The sequence below is a fragment of the Haplochromis burtoni genome, unplaced genomic scaffold (genome assembly GCF_018398535.1).
Source record: "Haplochromis burtoni strain Fernald_Lab_line unplaced genomic scaffold, NCSU_Asbu1 Contig_253, whole genome shotgun sequence".
In the NCBI taxonomy this organism is placed as follows: domain Eukaryota; kingdom Metazoa; phylum Chordata; class Actinopteri; order Cichliformes; family Cichlidae; genus Haplochromis; species Haplochromis burtoni.
This window is the reverse complement of record NW_024582614.1, coordinates 390100-405381: the sequence shown is the minus strand read 5'-3', so window position 1 is coordinate 405381 and position 15282 is coordinate 390100. Positions and strand designations below refer to the sequence as shown.

At 41.7% G+C, this 15282-nt stretch overlaps 1 protein-coding gene across 1 annotated transcript; it reads left to right on the top strand.

Moving 5' to 3' along the window:
• The first annotated feature begins 5655 nt into the window (after positions 1-5655).
• Positions 5656-10947, top strand: LOC102293811 (homeobox protein unc-4 homolog). The gene is made up of 3 exons (XM_005938465.3): positions 5656-6247; positions 6916-7091; positions 9364-10947. The coding sequence occupies exons 1-3, from the start codon at positions 5983-5985 to the stop codon at positions 10522-10524; spliced, it is 1602 nt and encodes a 533-aa protein (XP_005938527.1). The 5' UTR covers positions 5656-5982; the 3' UTR covers positions 10525-10947.
• Positions 10948-15282: the final 4335 nt, after the last annotated feature.

The following is a 15282-nucleotide window of genomic DNA, read 5'->3' as shown; positions in this document are numbered from 1 at the left end:
TTACAACACGCCAATCCCAGGGCTACGGGTCACAGGCAGAACAGCAGAGAGAAATCTCAACTCAAATTAACATTCTGTCAGCTCCAGAAATTGGATAAATAAAGTCGAATTAATTCACAGTAATGGAAGCGGGAGGGGGAGCCACTTATTCAACCAGCTCTGATTACCATTCAGTATTCACCAGCACGCGGGTGGCTTTCTGTCAAGAAATTTAACACAAAATGAAGCAGTCACCGCCGTGGGCAAGATTTGGCCCCTGCGACACCGTTTACAATTTATATGTATAATCTTGCTCTCTCTCTCCCTCTCCCTCCATCACTTCCTCGAAGATGTCCACCTGGACACCCAGTTGCTCCTGGCCTGTGCTATGATTGTAAATTTCAACACCTTTCATTTCCCATTTTCCAACGCACACATCAATTTGAGCACCATTTCCCCTCGCATTTGGCTAGACCCTTAACTTGATGGGATAACTTGAAATTTTAATTGCAGTCATCTTGCCTCTTTTTTTCTTAACCTGAGACACCAGAGACTGCTTCAGTCTGTTTGGTTGCTATTGAAATGGTGTTGCTGGTCACTGGAAAAGGCTATATCTTGCTTCCAGTAAATAAATGGAAAAAAGATGCAAGTTGGGTGTAAAAACGATTGAGCCTCACTTTGTCAATTTAAGGGCGTTGGAGATATATATATGTATGTGTATATATATATATATATATATATATATATATATAGTCATAGATAGATAGATATTATATCAACATCTGCAATGTGATATATATTTATATATATCAATTTTTTTCCTGCTTAGAGCTGTGATGATTTGAAACATCTTGAAAATTAATGGGTGGATTACCATGAAATTCATGTCATCTCACAGGTCAATTTTTGCATCTTTGAACATCTTACTTACTGTTCTCTCCATCAGTCATATTTCTATTATTTTGCTATGTTTTTAATCTAATTTCAACAAAATGAATGCCATTCCCACATCCCAAGGTTTAGTTTGTACTACTAATATGGCAAATGAAGATGATCCAGCATGGAGCAACGTTTGCTGTGCTAAACATTTAAGCATGTTAGCATGAAACCACAAACATGATCCTGAAGTCTGACAAGAGTCTGTTCTCAAAACATGTGCATACTTCCTATTTTAATCAATTGCATCACAAGGATGCTGGATTCTTGCAAAATGACCTCATAATTCATTGTACCACACTTCAAGTTATGCGCTTATTCTTGTTGTGGTTTTGACCAAAAAGTAAAGAGTCACCAGTTTCTAAAAAAAAAAAAAGGAAGGTACAATGAAAATACAAAAAAGAAGACAATAGATGTAAAATCTAGCTTAATAATGTATGGATATTTAAATTGACCTTATCAATTTTCCAATATGCCACTGATAAAACACATATCATTAGAATTGTGTTACATAACAGCACATTCTCATTTCAGGCATTTACAGTTAGCTCTATCATTTACTGGACAAAGATATGTTTCGGTTAGCTTTACGTCTTTACCACAGAAGATTTTAATTTGTTTAGGTATTACAGCCATTTTTGTACACAGTTTCCCATTTCCAGGGGCTCGAAATGAGCTCAACTGGACAGTTGACTGATAAGTGTTGCATTTGCATTTTGAATCTTTTCACTAGAATTTTAAAGGTCCAAATAGATGCCAGTGCAAATGAGGGTTAGGCTGAAAAATACAAAAACAAAATAAACCTGCCAGAGGGACAGCAAAAACTTTAGGTTTGGTCAAATCAGCAATCTGGTCCGTTGTTAAAACTAATTAATGCACTGGCCAGCTCAGCAACAAAAAATCACAGAAGGCAACTGAGTGCATGATCACAGAATTATTTCCATGGTTAACAAAAACAACAAAAAACAAACACAATCTAACCAAGTCAAGGAGGGGGTGAGCGTATCACTGTCAAGGTTTACAGTAAAGGGATGCCTTAATAAATGAAAATACAGTTTACAACAAGGTACAAACTGCCCATTTTACTCAAGAACACGAAGGCCAGATGGGACACATTATCTGTCACACATGGTGGAGACGATGTTATGGTATGGTCATGTATGGCTGCCAGTATAAGCAGGTCACTAGTGTTTATTGATGATGTGACTGCTCACAGAAGTAGCAGGATGAACTGTGATGTATACAGGGCTATACATCTGCTCAGATTCAGCTAAAAACAGCAAAACTGATTGGGTAGTGCTTTACAGTAAAAATGCATAATGACCAACAGCATACTGGAAAAATAACCGAACAGTCTCTCAACAGCCAAGTTAGCCACAACCCAATATATCATGTTTTGAATTTTTTTTGATACAAACTTGAAGGCAGAGAGACCCACAAGTGGGCAGCAACTGAAAGTGGCTGCAGTAAAGGCCGAGCACCTCACAGCATTTGGTGATGGTTGTTGGTTCCAAACTTCAGGCAGTCATTGACTGCAAAAGATTGTCATGCAAATATTAAAAATAATCCTTACATTTAAAATTATCTTAGTTTGTCCAATTACTTTTGAGCATCTGAAATTGATGGACTGTGTGCACAAATGGCTGTAGTTCTGAACCAATTAATGGCAAAATGTTGTTAAACTTAAATTATGGTCTGCACTTCAATCACACATTGATTGTTTGAGCTTAAATTGACTGTGATGGTGTACAGAGGGAGAAAAACAATGTCTCTTTGTCCAACAATTTATGTTCCTAACAACACTTTAGTTTAATGCTGTCTTTTTTGCTTGGTTCCATTTCTTTTAGGGTGTTGGGGGCCGGGTGTGTCTATTACAAACTTTCACTAATTAGATTATTTGGTTGTGCTCATTAGCCTGAGTTGAATGATAATAGACAGATGGATTCAGCTAGTCACCTGCCAAGTATTTTGAAACTGGCTGCCTTGTCCCAAGCAGTTTCAAAGGAGGGTTATCAATCGTTTTACGTTTTTTTCCACTTTCCATTTTGGGGTTGCTGCTGGGCTGGGAAGTTATGTAAATAATAAATAAATAAAGAAGATGGGTTGTGGGTTATTGTGTGTCAAGCAATATGATGGGCTGATTCAACAAGGACTGTAAATTAGGACTGTTCAAGTCAGTAACCCTTTAAACAAAGTGAAATGTCATGCTTTGATATTAAAATTGTTTGCTGTATCTGTCAAAACTAAAAAACAATACTTTAAATGTTCTTTTCGGCAGCATTTTTCTTAACATGAGCACACACTATAAATGGCAGAGCAGCAGCATTTTCTACCAGATTATCAGATTTCTAATTAAATGTTTTTTTAAAAAAAATCTTCCTGAGAGTTCAGAAATGTCTGTCCACCTGTCTGTGAAAAAAACATCTGTCAGGGCGATGATCTGAACATTTGGACCCATCAGCATGAATTACTTAAACATAAAGACTCTTTTAGTAAACCTTGCTTACTCTTTTCCTCCCTTTTTATTACAAACAGCATTTCTTTATTAGAGTCAGAAAAATTCTGATGTCTGTTCTGACGAAGAAGCTACACAGAGTACTGGTTGTTGCATGGTTTTTAAAGTTTAGTTGACCAAATATAATGGCCAAATTAACAGTCAGGGCCAACTAAACCTACTATGTTTGTGTTTTTCTATTGCTGTATGTTAGCCACTATGCCAGAGGCTTTGTGTCTACAATGTAGTTTATTTCCTTTAAACATAGACACATGACGTCTATCCATATGAACATTGTTGATATAATTAGTAAGCCTGTTCTCAAATTAGGAATATATAAGACATGAAGTATGAAAGCACACACAGCTCAGGACTTAGAATAAGCCAGAGTGTAAAATAATAAATTAAATCTTACATTAACTGACCTACAGTTATATACAATTTTGTGGTAAGTACAGAGGGGATCTGTTTTTACAGGTGCTGTTCAAATCAACATATTTGTCAGTCGTTGAAAAATTACAGCAAATGTAAATGGAGCTAAACATTCCTCTTTTTGCTTTTACTTGAGTAGAATTTAAAAATGTAGAACTTTTCCATATTTGAGCAGTATTAAAACAGTTTATGAAATTACATTTTATTTATATGGCACCAAATTATAACAGTTACCTCAAGGTGCTTTAAATTGAAAAGTATAGACCCTACAGTAATACAGAGAAAACCCCAGCAACCCCCCTATGAGCAAGCATCTGGCGACAGTGGGCAGGAAAACTCCCTTTTAACGGGCTTAAAGCTCAGGGAGGGGCAGCTATTTGCCATCAATGTTTGATGATGACTGGAGAAAGACAGGACAGATCTTCAGTAGATACTCTTTCATACAATGTAATAAAGTTTAACTTTAAAAAAAACTACAGTGTAACTTTAACTTACATCAGAGAGGTCTACTTTTTTTTTAATATATTGGTGTAAGTATTACTTTTCCTTTAGAGAACAAAATGCTGGAATACCTTTTGCATTTAAAGTTCTATACTTTGTTTATTTTTCAACAATAGCCATAAGAAGTTCATTTCTGAAAAGAAAAAAACAACCCAGGCTGTCTGCCTGGGATCCCTTCTCTCAAAATTCACTGAAATTTTATGGGTTTTGATCATCTCACATTATCCAAGAGCTGAAGTTTACTTAATTCCATGTGATACAGTAGGAAGCTCCAGAACAACTAGATGGTGAGGTAAAATTTCACTAGTCACCATTTCAAGAATGACAAGCAAACTTTAAAAATTAGCTTTGAAGACTACAGGAACTATTGATTACCTAGTGAACATCTGTGGACTAAGTCTCACTGCTGGACAAACACCTATCATCAGGTGAATGTCATGTGATATCATTTAAAAAAGAAAGAAAGAAAGAAAAATCTCCAGAAAAGCTAATAAAGCTTCATGGCCTAACTCAGAAAAGCATTTTATCCTGGCACGCTCAGTTAAGGCTGAACGGAGACTACTTACTGTATTGGATTCTTGGAAACATCACGTCGTGTAGGCTACAATCCACTTTACAGCTAAACACGAGTGTAAGCTGTGAGGTAAAAAATCGAAATAATGAATAGTCGACCAACACCTCGGTCATGGATGGCTCGGTGATGTGTGTATGTGTGTGTGGTGTGTGTGTGTGTGTGTGTGTGTGTGGGGGGGTGTGTGTGTGTGTGTGTGTGTGTGTGTGTGTGTGTGTGTGTGTGTTACAGAGATGGAGAGAGGCTTGTACTTTAAAATGCAATGTGACAGCTCAGGAAAAGGCGGGGAGGCTGATAATAAAGGCGCTGTTATTGGATCAATCTGCACCCAAATGCCCCGTAAAAGACACTTACACACCATACGGGAGCGCGCACACATGCACGATCGCGCAATTGAAGTGAGAGTGAGGGGAAAGAGGGAGCATGGTTAATGCGTTAAAAGTTAAAATTAAAAAAATGTTTATTTCTAGAAAAAAAATGCAAGGTTTATTCCTGGGGATTTCATGGAGTTGCTCTTTCAATCACTTAGCTATTTCCACACGGCAGCTTAGCCTCGTCCTCATTGTTTTGACAGGGCTGAATTAAAGGACCGTGCCAGGTGTAATTAGCGATCGATCTGAAAGGGGGGAAAGCTCTCTCTCTCGCTGTCTCTCTCTTTCTCCTCCCTTTTTGCTTTGCTTCCTTTAGCCTACTCCATTAACCGCGTCTCTGACGTCACGTGGCGATTAACGTTTCTTATTGGTCCCGCGAGCAGATGGAGGAGTCCTAATGAGCTGGCTCGCGGAGAGAGGGAGCAGGGTTGACATATCGGCTGGACCGTAAACGTGAAATATCTCCCCTAGCCTGGTCTCCGCCGTTTCACTACAGACCGCACCGTGGCCGTGGGAGACGGCTGTCTGCCTGGGATCCCTTCTCTCCCCCCCCTCCCCACCTCCGCCTTCGTATCTCCTCCTCCGGTTCCTCTTCGCCGCTTCTTCCTCCTCTGCCCGACTTTTTGTTTTGACTGCATGTTCAGCCACACTGCCTCCCTCTGCATCTTCACTTCGGCCCCGCCGCAGCCCGGGCGAGCATGGACAGCCGTGTACTCGAGCATCCTCACGCCCAGTTCGGAGGCTCCTTGGGCGGGTTGGTGGGTTTCCCGTACGCGCTCGGCCCCCATCACCACCACCACCACCATCACCAGCACGTCTACGAGCTGGCGAGCGGACACCAGCTGCAGTCCGCGGCCGCCGTGCCCTTCTCTATAGACGGATTACTTAACGGCTCCTGCTCGGCCTCGGTGGTCAGCTCTAACTCGCTGCTCTCCTCCGACAGTCAGCAGTTCAAACTCTCAGGTAGGCTGGGCTATTGTTTTTTGTTTTTTTAATTATTTTTTTTACTGCCTTATGAGGCACACAGAGGTGCATGAAAACAGTGTACTGTACTAGGAAGTGGGGTAAACCAAAGTTTCCTGGGCTTTTCTCGCTACATTGAAACATTTTTAGTGGAAATATGCCACTTTTTATGATTCTGGGGGCGAGGTTTTACAGGAAAATCAGCCTACAGAACAAACATAGTCTTTAAAAGTTTTTAACCTAGGTTGTTTTTTGTTTGTTTGTTTTTTTAAAGAAGAAGGAGAAGAAGAAGACGAAACAGAGTTTTAGTAAATTTGCGGTAAAGGCTACAGAAGAGGCTAAGATAAAAACTTGTCATTGCAGGGTGCTAATTCATTTGGCCAAAATTAAACGTTGAAGGCCTAATGAACAGAAAATTGCCTCTTATATCAAATAAAATCAAGCATTAATTATTTGTGTATTTATCGGGACGTGGTTTATGTCGAACAGCAAAAAGAAAAGTGATAGTTGTCAGTTTTACAACAAACTGGTTTAAATGTACAAGCTAACTTGAACCTCGTAGCATGAACGTCTCTCTCTCTCTCTCCCTCACTCACACGTGCGCTCACATACACACACTTCTACACACTTAAACACACACATGCACACACATACTTACACGTCTTCAGATTCTGGGGACCCGGATAAGGACAGTCCCGGTTGTAAACGGAGGCGCACGAGGACGAATTTCACCGGGTGGCAGCTGGAGGAGCTCGAGAAGGCTTTCAACGAGAGTCACTATCCGGATGTGTTCATGCGGGAGGCGCTCGCGCTCAGGCTTGACCTCGTGGAGTCACGGGTTCAGGTAAAGACACACAGCAAATTAGACACAAGATTTGGGCACACTCAGGAGCATTTTTATTTCTTTTTTCTACCCTCGAGATGGACGTAGCCCAACACCAGACCCCAGATTTATTTTGCTGCTTCTCTGAATTTTCTCTACAACAATATAGTTTTGTCATGGTCCGTGGAGGCTTAGCCTGGCCAATATTCAGGTAGCTGTTTGCCAGTTATCAAAGCGTCAATAAAGAGTCTCCTTTGAATTATGCATGTAGGCAACCTATTGATTTATGGGTTAATAAAAAACATGGCTATTTACTGAGCAAACCAAGGGGGGATATAGTTAATAGAATTCTTCCTTCGCCTTTCATTTTTTGTTTTAGCACCCAAGCTATTATTATTATTATTATTATTATTATTATTATTATTATTATTATTATTATTATACAAAGAGTCTCATGTCAGTTTGTAAACAATTTACAGTTATTAGATTTTAGTTTAACTATATATATTTAAAAGCTGAGTTATTGCATTTTTATTAAAACTTTTAGGCTATTATTATTAGTAGTAGTACTATTAAATGCAACAGTAATGAATACTGGTGAGCTATTAATAAAACGATTAATTTTACAGTATATCTGATCATAATAATAACAATAATAATAACAATAATAAAACCTTATTAACAACATTCATATAATATAAAAATACTTTAAGGTAAATGTTTATTTTTTGAGGATATGGATCATCACTTGTTAAATTGGTGGTTTAATTTGACTTAATTATAATAACAGCAACAATAATAATAATAACTTAATAAGTGATCTAGTTTGTTGCTTGTAATTAATTCGCTGTGTTCGTTTTAAAATAATATTCTGTATAATTTACCGTAGAGGCTGTTCATGTATATTTGCCATGTATAGCTCTCACATGGCTGTATGAGTGAAAGCGGCAACGAAGCACAGCTCTTCGTTGATGTTGTTTTGGGGATTTCGCTCCTAAACCGCAGATTATTGTTCCCTCAAGCTTCTTAACGCTCCTTTATCAGCAGGTTTGCGGGGGAAAGATATAACCAACATTAACAATTCATAAGAAGCGCCTTTGTCGCGCGCGATGCTGGTCTCGCCTCCTTATTATGCAATATTCTCGGATCTTTTTACCACTCCAGACCTTATCAGTGCCGAACACGCGGGCACGAGCGCGCCCAGAGGCCGGGCGTGGAGCGCTCCTGGGCGGGGGAGGCTCCCTTTCTTGGCTCGCTGCGAAGGGAGGAGAGCCAGGGATTGCCGTGCAAGTGCCACAGTCCCTCCGACCCACAGAAGCGGACGGGATATGGCCGATTTAAGCCAGTGTGCAGTCAAATGTAATCAACGGAGGTGCTCATCACACACGCTCGTTCGTAATTAACACCTGCACATCTGCGCATCTGCAGGTTCCACCGCTGTGACCTATTAACCTAATGTGCTGCGCACATGTGTAAAGCTGCAGTAAACAAAGAAACACGGAGAACGAAAGCAGTGATTTCACTTGTTTCGAGGCTTTGTGGGATTTGGGTGGATTTACAGGCAGTTTTTGGTTTTGTGCTTACCTTCTGGTCAGACACTGCTTTATCAGTTTATCCTGGCAGACGAGAGGTCTGCTGTTGCCATAAGGCTGTCAGACACTCTATTTAAAAAACCTTTTGTCTAATGCAGCCCCACTCAGTGAAGTCATGTAATGGTTTTTATGGCTGGGATAATTAAAAAAAAGAATAAAAATATGAATCCTTAAAAATTAATACAGAGTTTATTCTTTTTTTCCTCCGATGCTTGTTAGAAAGGGAATCTTTCTGAATTCAGAAGATATTTTTGATTAGAGGTATCCATGTTAATTTAAGATATTCTGTAATTCACTATTTACATGGTTATTTAACAGATACGTGGATTGTATTTATTTTCTGATAGGCTGTCATATGTTAGCAAATTGATAAAAATGCAAATTGAGTCTTGGATGAGTATTTCTGTAACAACAGCAGGTAAAAAAAATTATAAGGGAAAAGGAGCAAATCTCTCAGCATTTTTGGGAGATTCGCCTAAAAAAAACTTTAATATTTGATAAACTATTAAAACAAAATTCAGTTTAATTCTGTCAAAATTCACCAAAGCAACAGGATGTATAAAATGACATTTTCTTAAAAGTCCTTTTTGTTATATGTTGTTGTGAAAAAAAGACCATTCTCCTGCAAAATCCACCTTGTGTGCTAGTGTTCCACCTGTGCATGTATTTTCATGTGTATATTTGTGTGTACATGTGCATAGGTTTGGTTCCAAAACCGACGCGCTAAATGGAGAAAAAAGGAGAACACAAAGAAAGGGCCGGGCCGACCTGCTCACAACTCCCACCCGACCACCTGCAGCGGCGAGCCCATGGACCCGGAGGAGATAGCACGAAGGGAGCGCGAGCGGGAGGAGAAGAAGAAGAGGAAACAGGAGAGGAAGCTGCTCAAGTCCCAGAATAAACTCCTCGCAGGTGACAGCTTCCACACACCCGGCGGTTCAGAGAGCGACAGCGGGGTCTCCCAGTTCACTGACAGCGAGCAGCAGTCTTCTAACCTTACTCTTCATATAGAACTGCCAGCATCGAAGAGTACGGGAGGACACCAAACTGAATCCAGCTGTGACCAAACGCGGCACGACTTCAGCCAACTACAAAACCACCAAAACCAAAGAACAACAGCAGACTCGGAGCAGGTTTCACCAGGCAGCACGCACAGCTCCAGCCCTGGAGGCCCAAGGTCCTCCGCCCTGCAGAAACGAAACCCTTTCAGTGTGGAGAGCCTCCTCTCTGACACCATGCCTCGACGGAAATCTCAGCTGGACTTCCCCTCGCTGCCTAATCAGAGGACACTGGTGGGAAAAGGTCACTTCTTGCTTTACCCAGTTACCCATCAGCCTTTGGGTTTTCTAGTGCCCCAAGCGGCCCTGAAGGCCACACCATGTCAGGACAGCATTAACAGGCTCAGCCTGGGACAGAGGTGTGTGCCAAGTGAAGGGAGCCCCGCTTCCTCTGACCTCTGCAGCTTTGGCAGCATCACCAAGCCGCTGAACTCGGATCATATACAGCACGACACGCAGCATCACCACAATCACGTTAGCAGCAGAGCGGATGGAGCCGACGTGGAGGACTGTGGTGGTGACTGCGGGGATGGAAGATTCCCCGTTTCTTCTCCACCAAACAGTTCAACTCAAACAGCTCGGGTCAGGCTGAGCTCCACGCAGTCCAGCGACAGCGGCGAGGAGAGGAGTCCCAGAGTTCAATTGGAGGCGGCGACCAATGGCTGCCAATCTGCTGAGCTGTGTGCAAAAGAGAAGGGTGCAAGAGAGGAGCAAGCGTCTCCAGACCTCTCCGAGTGTCTCAAGGCAAACACAGACTGTCAAGAAACACCCGGAACAGATGGAGAGGATGTCGATATGGACTAACACTTTCAAGGAGCAAACATAAACAAAGGACCAGGAACACCGCTCAGACTATTCAAACATTCCCAAAGCTCTGCTGAGATGCTCTAAAACATATCAGGAATCAGGAGACTTAATCCTCATCTATTTTTGAATCAGAAGGTGTGATCAATCCAGATGGCCCCCCCTCAAAGCTGTGGCTGTCCTTATATTTGGGCTTCAGGCCTCAAACACCTTTAGAAGCAGGTTCTTTCTTTTTTCTCTCCTTTTATTCTTTTGTTTTCTTCCCATTTTTTGGTGAACAACTTGTAACAAAAACTAGGCTACAATAAACATCTTACACACAACAAAAATCCTCAGATATTGTAAAAAAAAAAACAACAAAAAACGAGAAAATGATATTTATATGTAAACATTTTGATAAATAAAGTTATTGTTTAAATTGAATCACTGTCTTTCCAGGGCCATATTGAAAAGGGAGGAGCAGGGGAGGGGAAGAAGGTGAGATTCGGGTGTAGGGGAGTGCTGCTGTGTGGCAGAACCTCGGATCATGGCGGCTGGAGTTTTGTCGTGTTACAGCAGATAAATCCCCCCTTTTTTCCCCCTCTGAGTAGTGAGCCGGAGCTGGGGCTCAAGTCCGTCTGGCTGTTTGTATTTATTGCTTTAACAAATTTATTCATTTGAAAGGCCGAGCTGGAATGAGGTTAGTGGCCGCGGGCTATAGGACCCTGCGCCTCCTGCTGAGTTTTGATATGAAAGTAATTATTTTCCCACTGGCTGCCGCGGGTCTCGAGGCAGTTTCCCCCACCGCCGCCGCCGCCCCCTCCTTTCAGCCCAAAGGGTTATTAGACATTACCGATTTCTAGTGATACGGAATCACATAAACTTCCTACAATAATAGAATTAGCATGAAAGGCAGGGGTGTCAAATTGAAATGGGAAAATAATAGCCGCGCCAGCTGCACCGCGAATGTGTGCGTGCGTGTGCCCGTGTGTGCATGAGAGCGCATAGTCTATTGAGCGCTAGGAGGAGGAGGAGATGGTGGTAGATTCGTGGGGCGGAATTTTCATGAGCTGCCGCGGTTGTCAGACGGCCCTTGTAGTCGGCTATATTAAGATAGATGTTCGATGATATCCCTCATTGTTCTGTCGCTTATATTGATGTTGCAGCGTTATCGCCCTATTGATCATGTGTCGCACATAATAGGACAGGCGCGCGCCCGCCTGCCTGCTCCTTTTTACAAAAGCGCCCGGGCCCCTCGTCATTTGTTCTAATAGGACCGCGAGTCCCTGGAGGGGAGACAGATAAAGATATAGGAGAGGGGAGAGAGAGGAGAGAGAGGAGAGGCGAGTGATGTGCGGGGCTTGCATTAATAATTTTTTTTTTTGACCAATTGTTGTCTGAGCAGAAAGAAAAAGTGAAGGAAAGTGAAGAATGGGCGTATTAAAGATATTTAGAAGACCCCACCACCGCCACCCCTCCGTAAAAATGTGCCAGGTGTGTGCCCGCTCGCGCTCACTGGGCGTGCGCCCCGTTTAGAAAAGAGTGTGTTTAGCTTATGAAGTGTAAACGCCACCAATTCCCTGGAAACTGAAATCCCAATTATTAAAACCATCAATTCCGGAGCGCAGTGCGCAGAGGAGCCGTGTTGACAGCCCGGCTAAATATCCCTGATCCCTCCCGGTCACCTCGCCTTTATTTGCAAATAAATTGAGGAGGATCCGAGGGACGGAGCTTTACTTTGCTGCGCCGACCTAAAATGAATTTCCGTGCCTGAGTCCCTTTAATAATATTTACATAATTTTCGCTCGGTGACTCTGCTATTTGCGCGGCAGGAAGCTGGCGGTGATGGTGGGGAGGGGGGGCTTTACAGGAAAATAATTAGACAAGAGGACGAGGAGGGGAGCGAGAGTGGTAGAAACAGCAGGAGGAGGAGGATGGGTTAAGACCGAAGCCGAACACTAAATTCCCAGACAGCTAAAATCAATGAAAGTAATAACCCTATTATTTAATTCATAAGGACATTATTTTCCCATAAGGCCTCGGGAAACGTCCCCTTCGACCGAAACAATCACATTAAATTGTTCATTCCGCGTGCGCTGTGTGAAATTCCGACTTTTATACTCTCTCTCTTTTTCTTTTCTTTTCTTTTTTTTATTTGGCGGGTGAAACCGCTTTATTATAATCGGTTAGTTTCGAGAGAGCGATTAATTAGAAAATATAGGTCTGATCTCCCTTCAGCAGGGCCTTGTGTGTGTGTGGAAACTGTGCTGCAAGACATAACGAACCACAAATGAGTCTTTGGTAGACTATAAAATTGGACCCCTCCCCTCTTCCCAAATAATTAAAGGAATAAACTGAAAAATAGATTAAACCTATAAACCTATGGGTAGAAAACAGGCGTTCACAATAACCCAAGCCAACACACGTGCCTCCTCACGAGCAGCTTTGAGAGCCACAAATAGACGAACCAAAGCGTCTCGAAGTGCCTGGCCTTAATACATTTTGGAAGTGATGATCTTAACCTTTATTTGCAGACGTAACAATGTAACAAGGCACAGCGGGAATCAGACATGGACCTCCATTCAGCTCCCATGTATTAGTCGATTTTTGCGTGATTTCCCACTTTTTGTGAAAAGTTTGCAAAGTCCCTATCTATCTATCTATCTATCTATCTATCTATCTATCTATCTATCTATCTATCTATCTATCTATCTATCTATCTATCTATCTGTCTGTCTGTCTGTCTGTCTGTCTGTCTGCCTGTCTGTGTGTATGGGGTGAAACACGGGGAGAGAGGAAAAGAGAGGAAGCCAGCGAGAGGGAGAGAGAGATGTTTTGGTGGCACCGACACAAACGACCAATCGATCAAGCCGAGCCTGGACCGGGCAGGGCCTCCCGCTGTGTCCGTGCCGCTCATGCATCACACTTTATGAATTCAATTTCAACCGGGAGAAATTTTCAATTTGAACGCGCGATCATTACGGCGTGGGGGGATAGCGTAAATTGTTTTTGCTCTATTATGCATTCGGACGCCATCATTTTTCTTTCTAATTACCGAGGTGTCAGCGCGGCCTGTCACCCCGGCGCTGATTTTCAATTTAACTGATCATCATACATTCATTTTCCCATTTGATAAATCTGCTATCTAGACGCGCCCGCCATGCCCGGAATATTAAGCGGCGCTGGGGCGCAGTAATAGGGGGATGTGTATGCGGCAATGAGCGCGGATCAGCCAGCTAATTTAGCACCTTCCACATTCCCCGTCTCCATCCCCCATTTCCAATTCTCAAGAGGCAAGAAAACACACACACGCGCGCGCACCCAGGAAAGGAGAGGAAAGAGGAGAGTCCGATGGCTGCATAACCTCCACCACTGAAGAAAAACCCTCAGGTTAGAAAGAATAACAGAAATATTGCGAGAGAAGAAGAGAGGGGCTTCCAATCCACGCGTTTTTTTCTTGTTCAATTTACGAGCAGGATTAATTAACACTAATTGAGTTCTTCAATTCTTGTTATTTTTATTTAATAGAAACAAATTTGCGCAATTAATTATGTGCGTAATTTCAAGAACCTATTACACTCCCCTCCCCTCTCCACCTATCCCTTCTCTGTCTCTCCATCACGTCCCCATGCTCCAGAACGGACTATATTAGCAGCTTTTGTCATTAGCTTTGATCCGCTCTAAATGGGCCTACAGCCAACATCTGTGACCAACTATAACCTGGTGTGGTGCCCAATATGTTTGAATCCCATCTAACAGGAAACTGGTTTATATCAGTAAACAAGCAAGTTCTTAGTCTTTAATGTAGAAGATGTATGATGAAGGGAAAAAAAGTCATAGGCCTCAAGATCTGTTTCATGTTGTCAAAGGTTTGGGTTATTCCAGACTGCTTTGTTTTGTCTTTATGCACTCATAGTGTGGTGGTTTACGGTTTTCCACGTGTCATCCTCAAGTTAAGCACTTTATAACAGAAAGTTTGCTGTGTGAATATTAACAAAGAAAGAAACTGAGATGTGATGGAGAGTAGACCAAAGTTAGAGATTTCTAGGCTTGAGTTCTGTTTCCAGGTTTAAGATCAACTTTCCTATTCAATCATGACGTAACCCCTGTGGCAGATTTGGGGGGGGAGGGAATAAAAAAATTAGCATAATCAACATCACTTATCATCTTTGAATTACTCATTTTTAAAAATATAATCACCAATCCTTTCTCAAATAAATAATTCATCCTTTATAATAAAGGAGATCTTAGTTGGGTTAATCATTATGTTTATTTTATTGTTCTACTGAATACTTATGAACAGCAGCCCCTGGACCAGAGTTCAGTAATCATTATCCTGTCTGTGGGCTTTGGATAAACAGAAAACAGTTAACATTGATTTTATCATTTAGATATAACCCAATTATAATTTACAACCAAATAAAAACAGTTTAAAAACATGTCGAATCTCTTCAGTGGCCAAATATGTGTTTCTCTGGTTAAATATGAACTTTTTCTTTTCTATATTTCTTAACAGAAGGCTGCTTTTTCATCAGGGTTTCCTTTCACGCCCCTCCAAATCCTAAACAGACCTAAATGTTTTAATTCTCTAAAGTGTTCAAACAGTTAACCAGGAGGCTTTAACCTTAACTTCTGCCTCTACAGTGTGGCTGAGATGGCACACTTCATTAACTGTGTCTCTAAGCTTTATAAAGCATGGCCTGTACTGTCTTTAAGTGGCACAAGCCTTTGTGGATGCCAGAAGAAATCGCCTACAAATTTAGAATCATTCACTTTTTA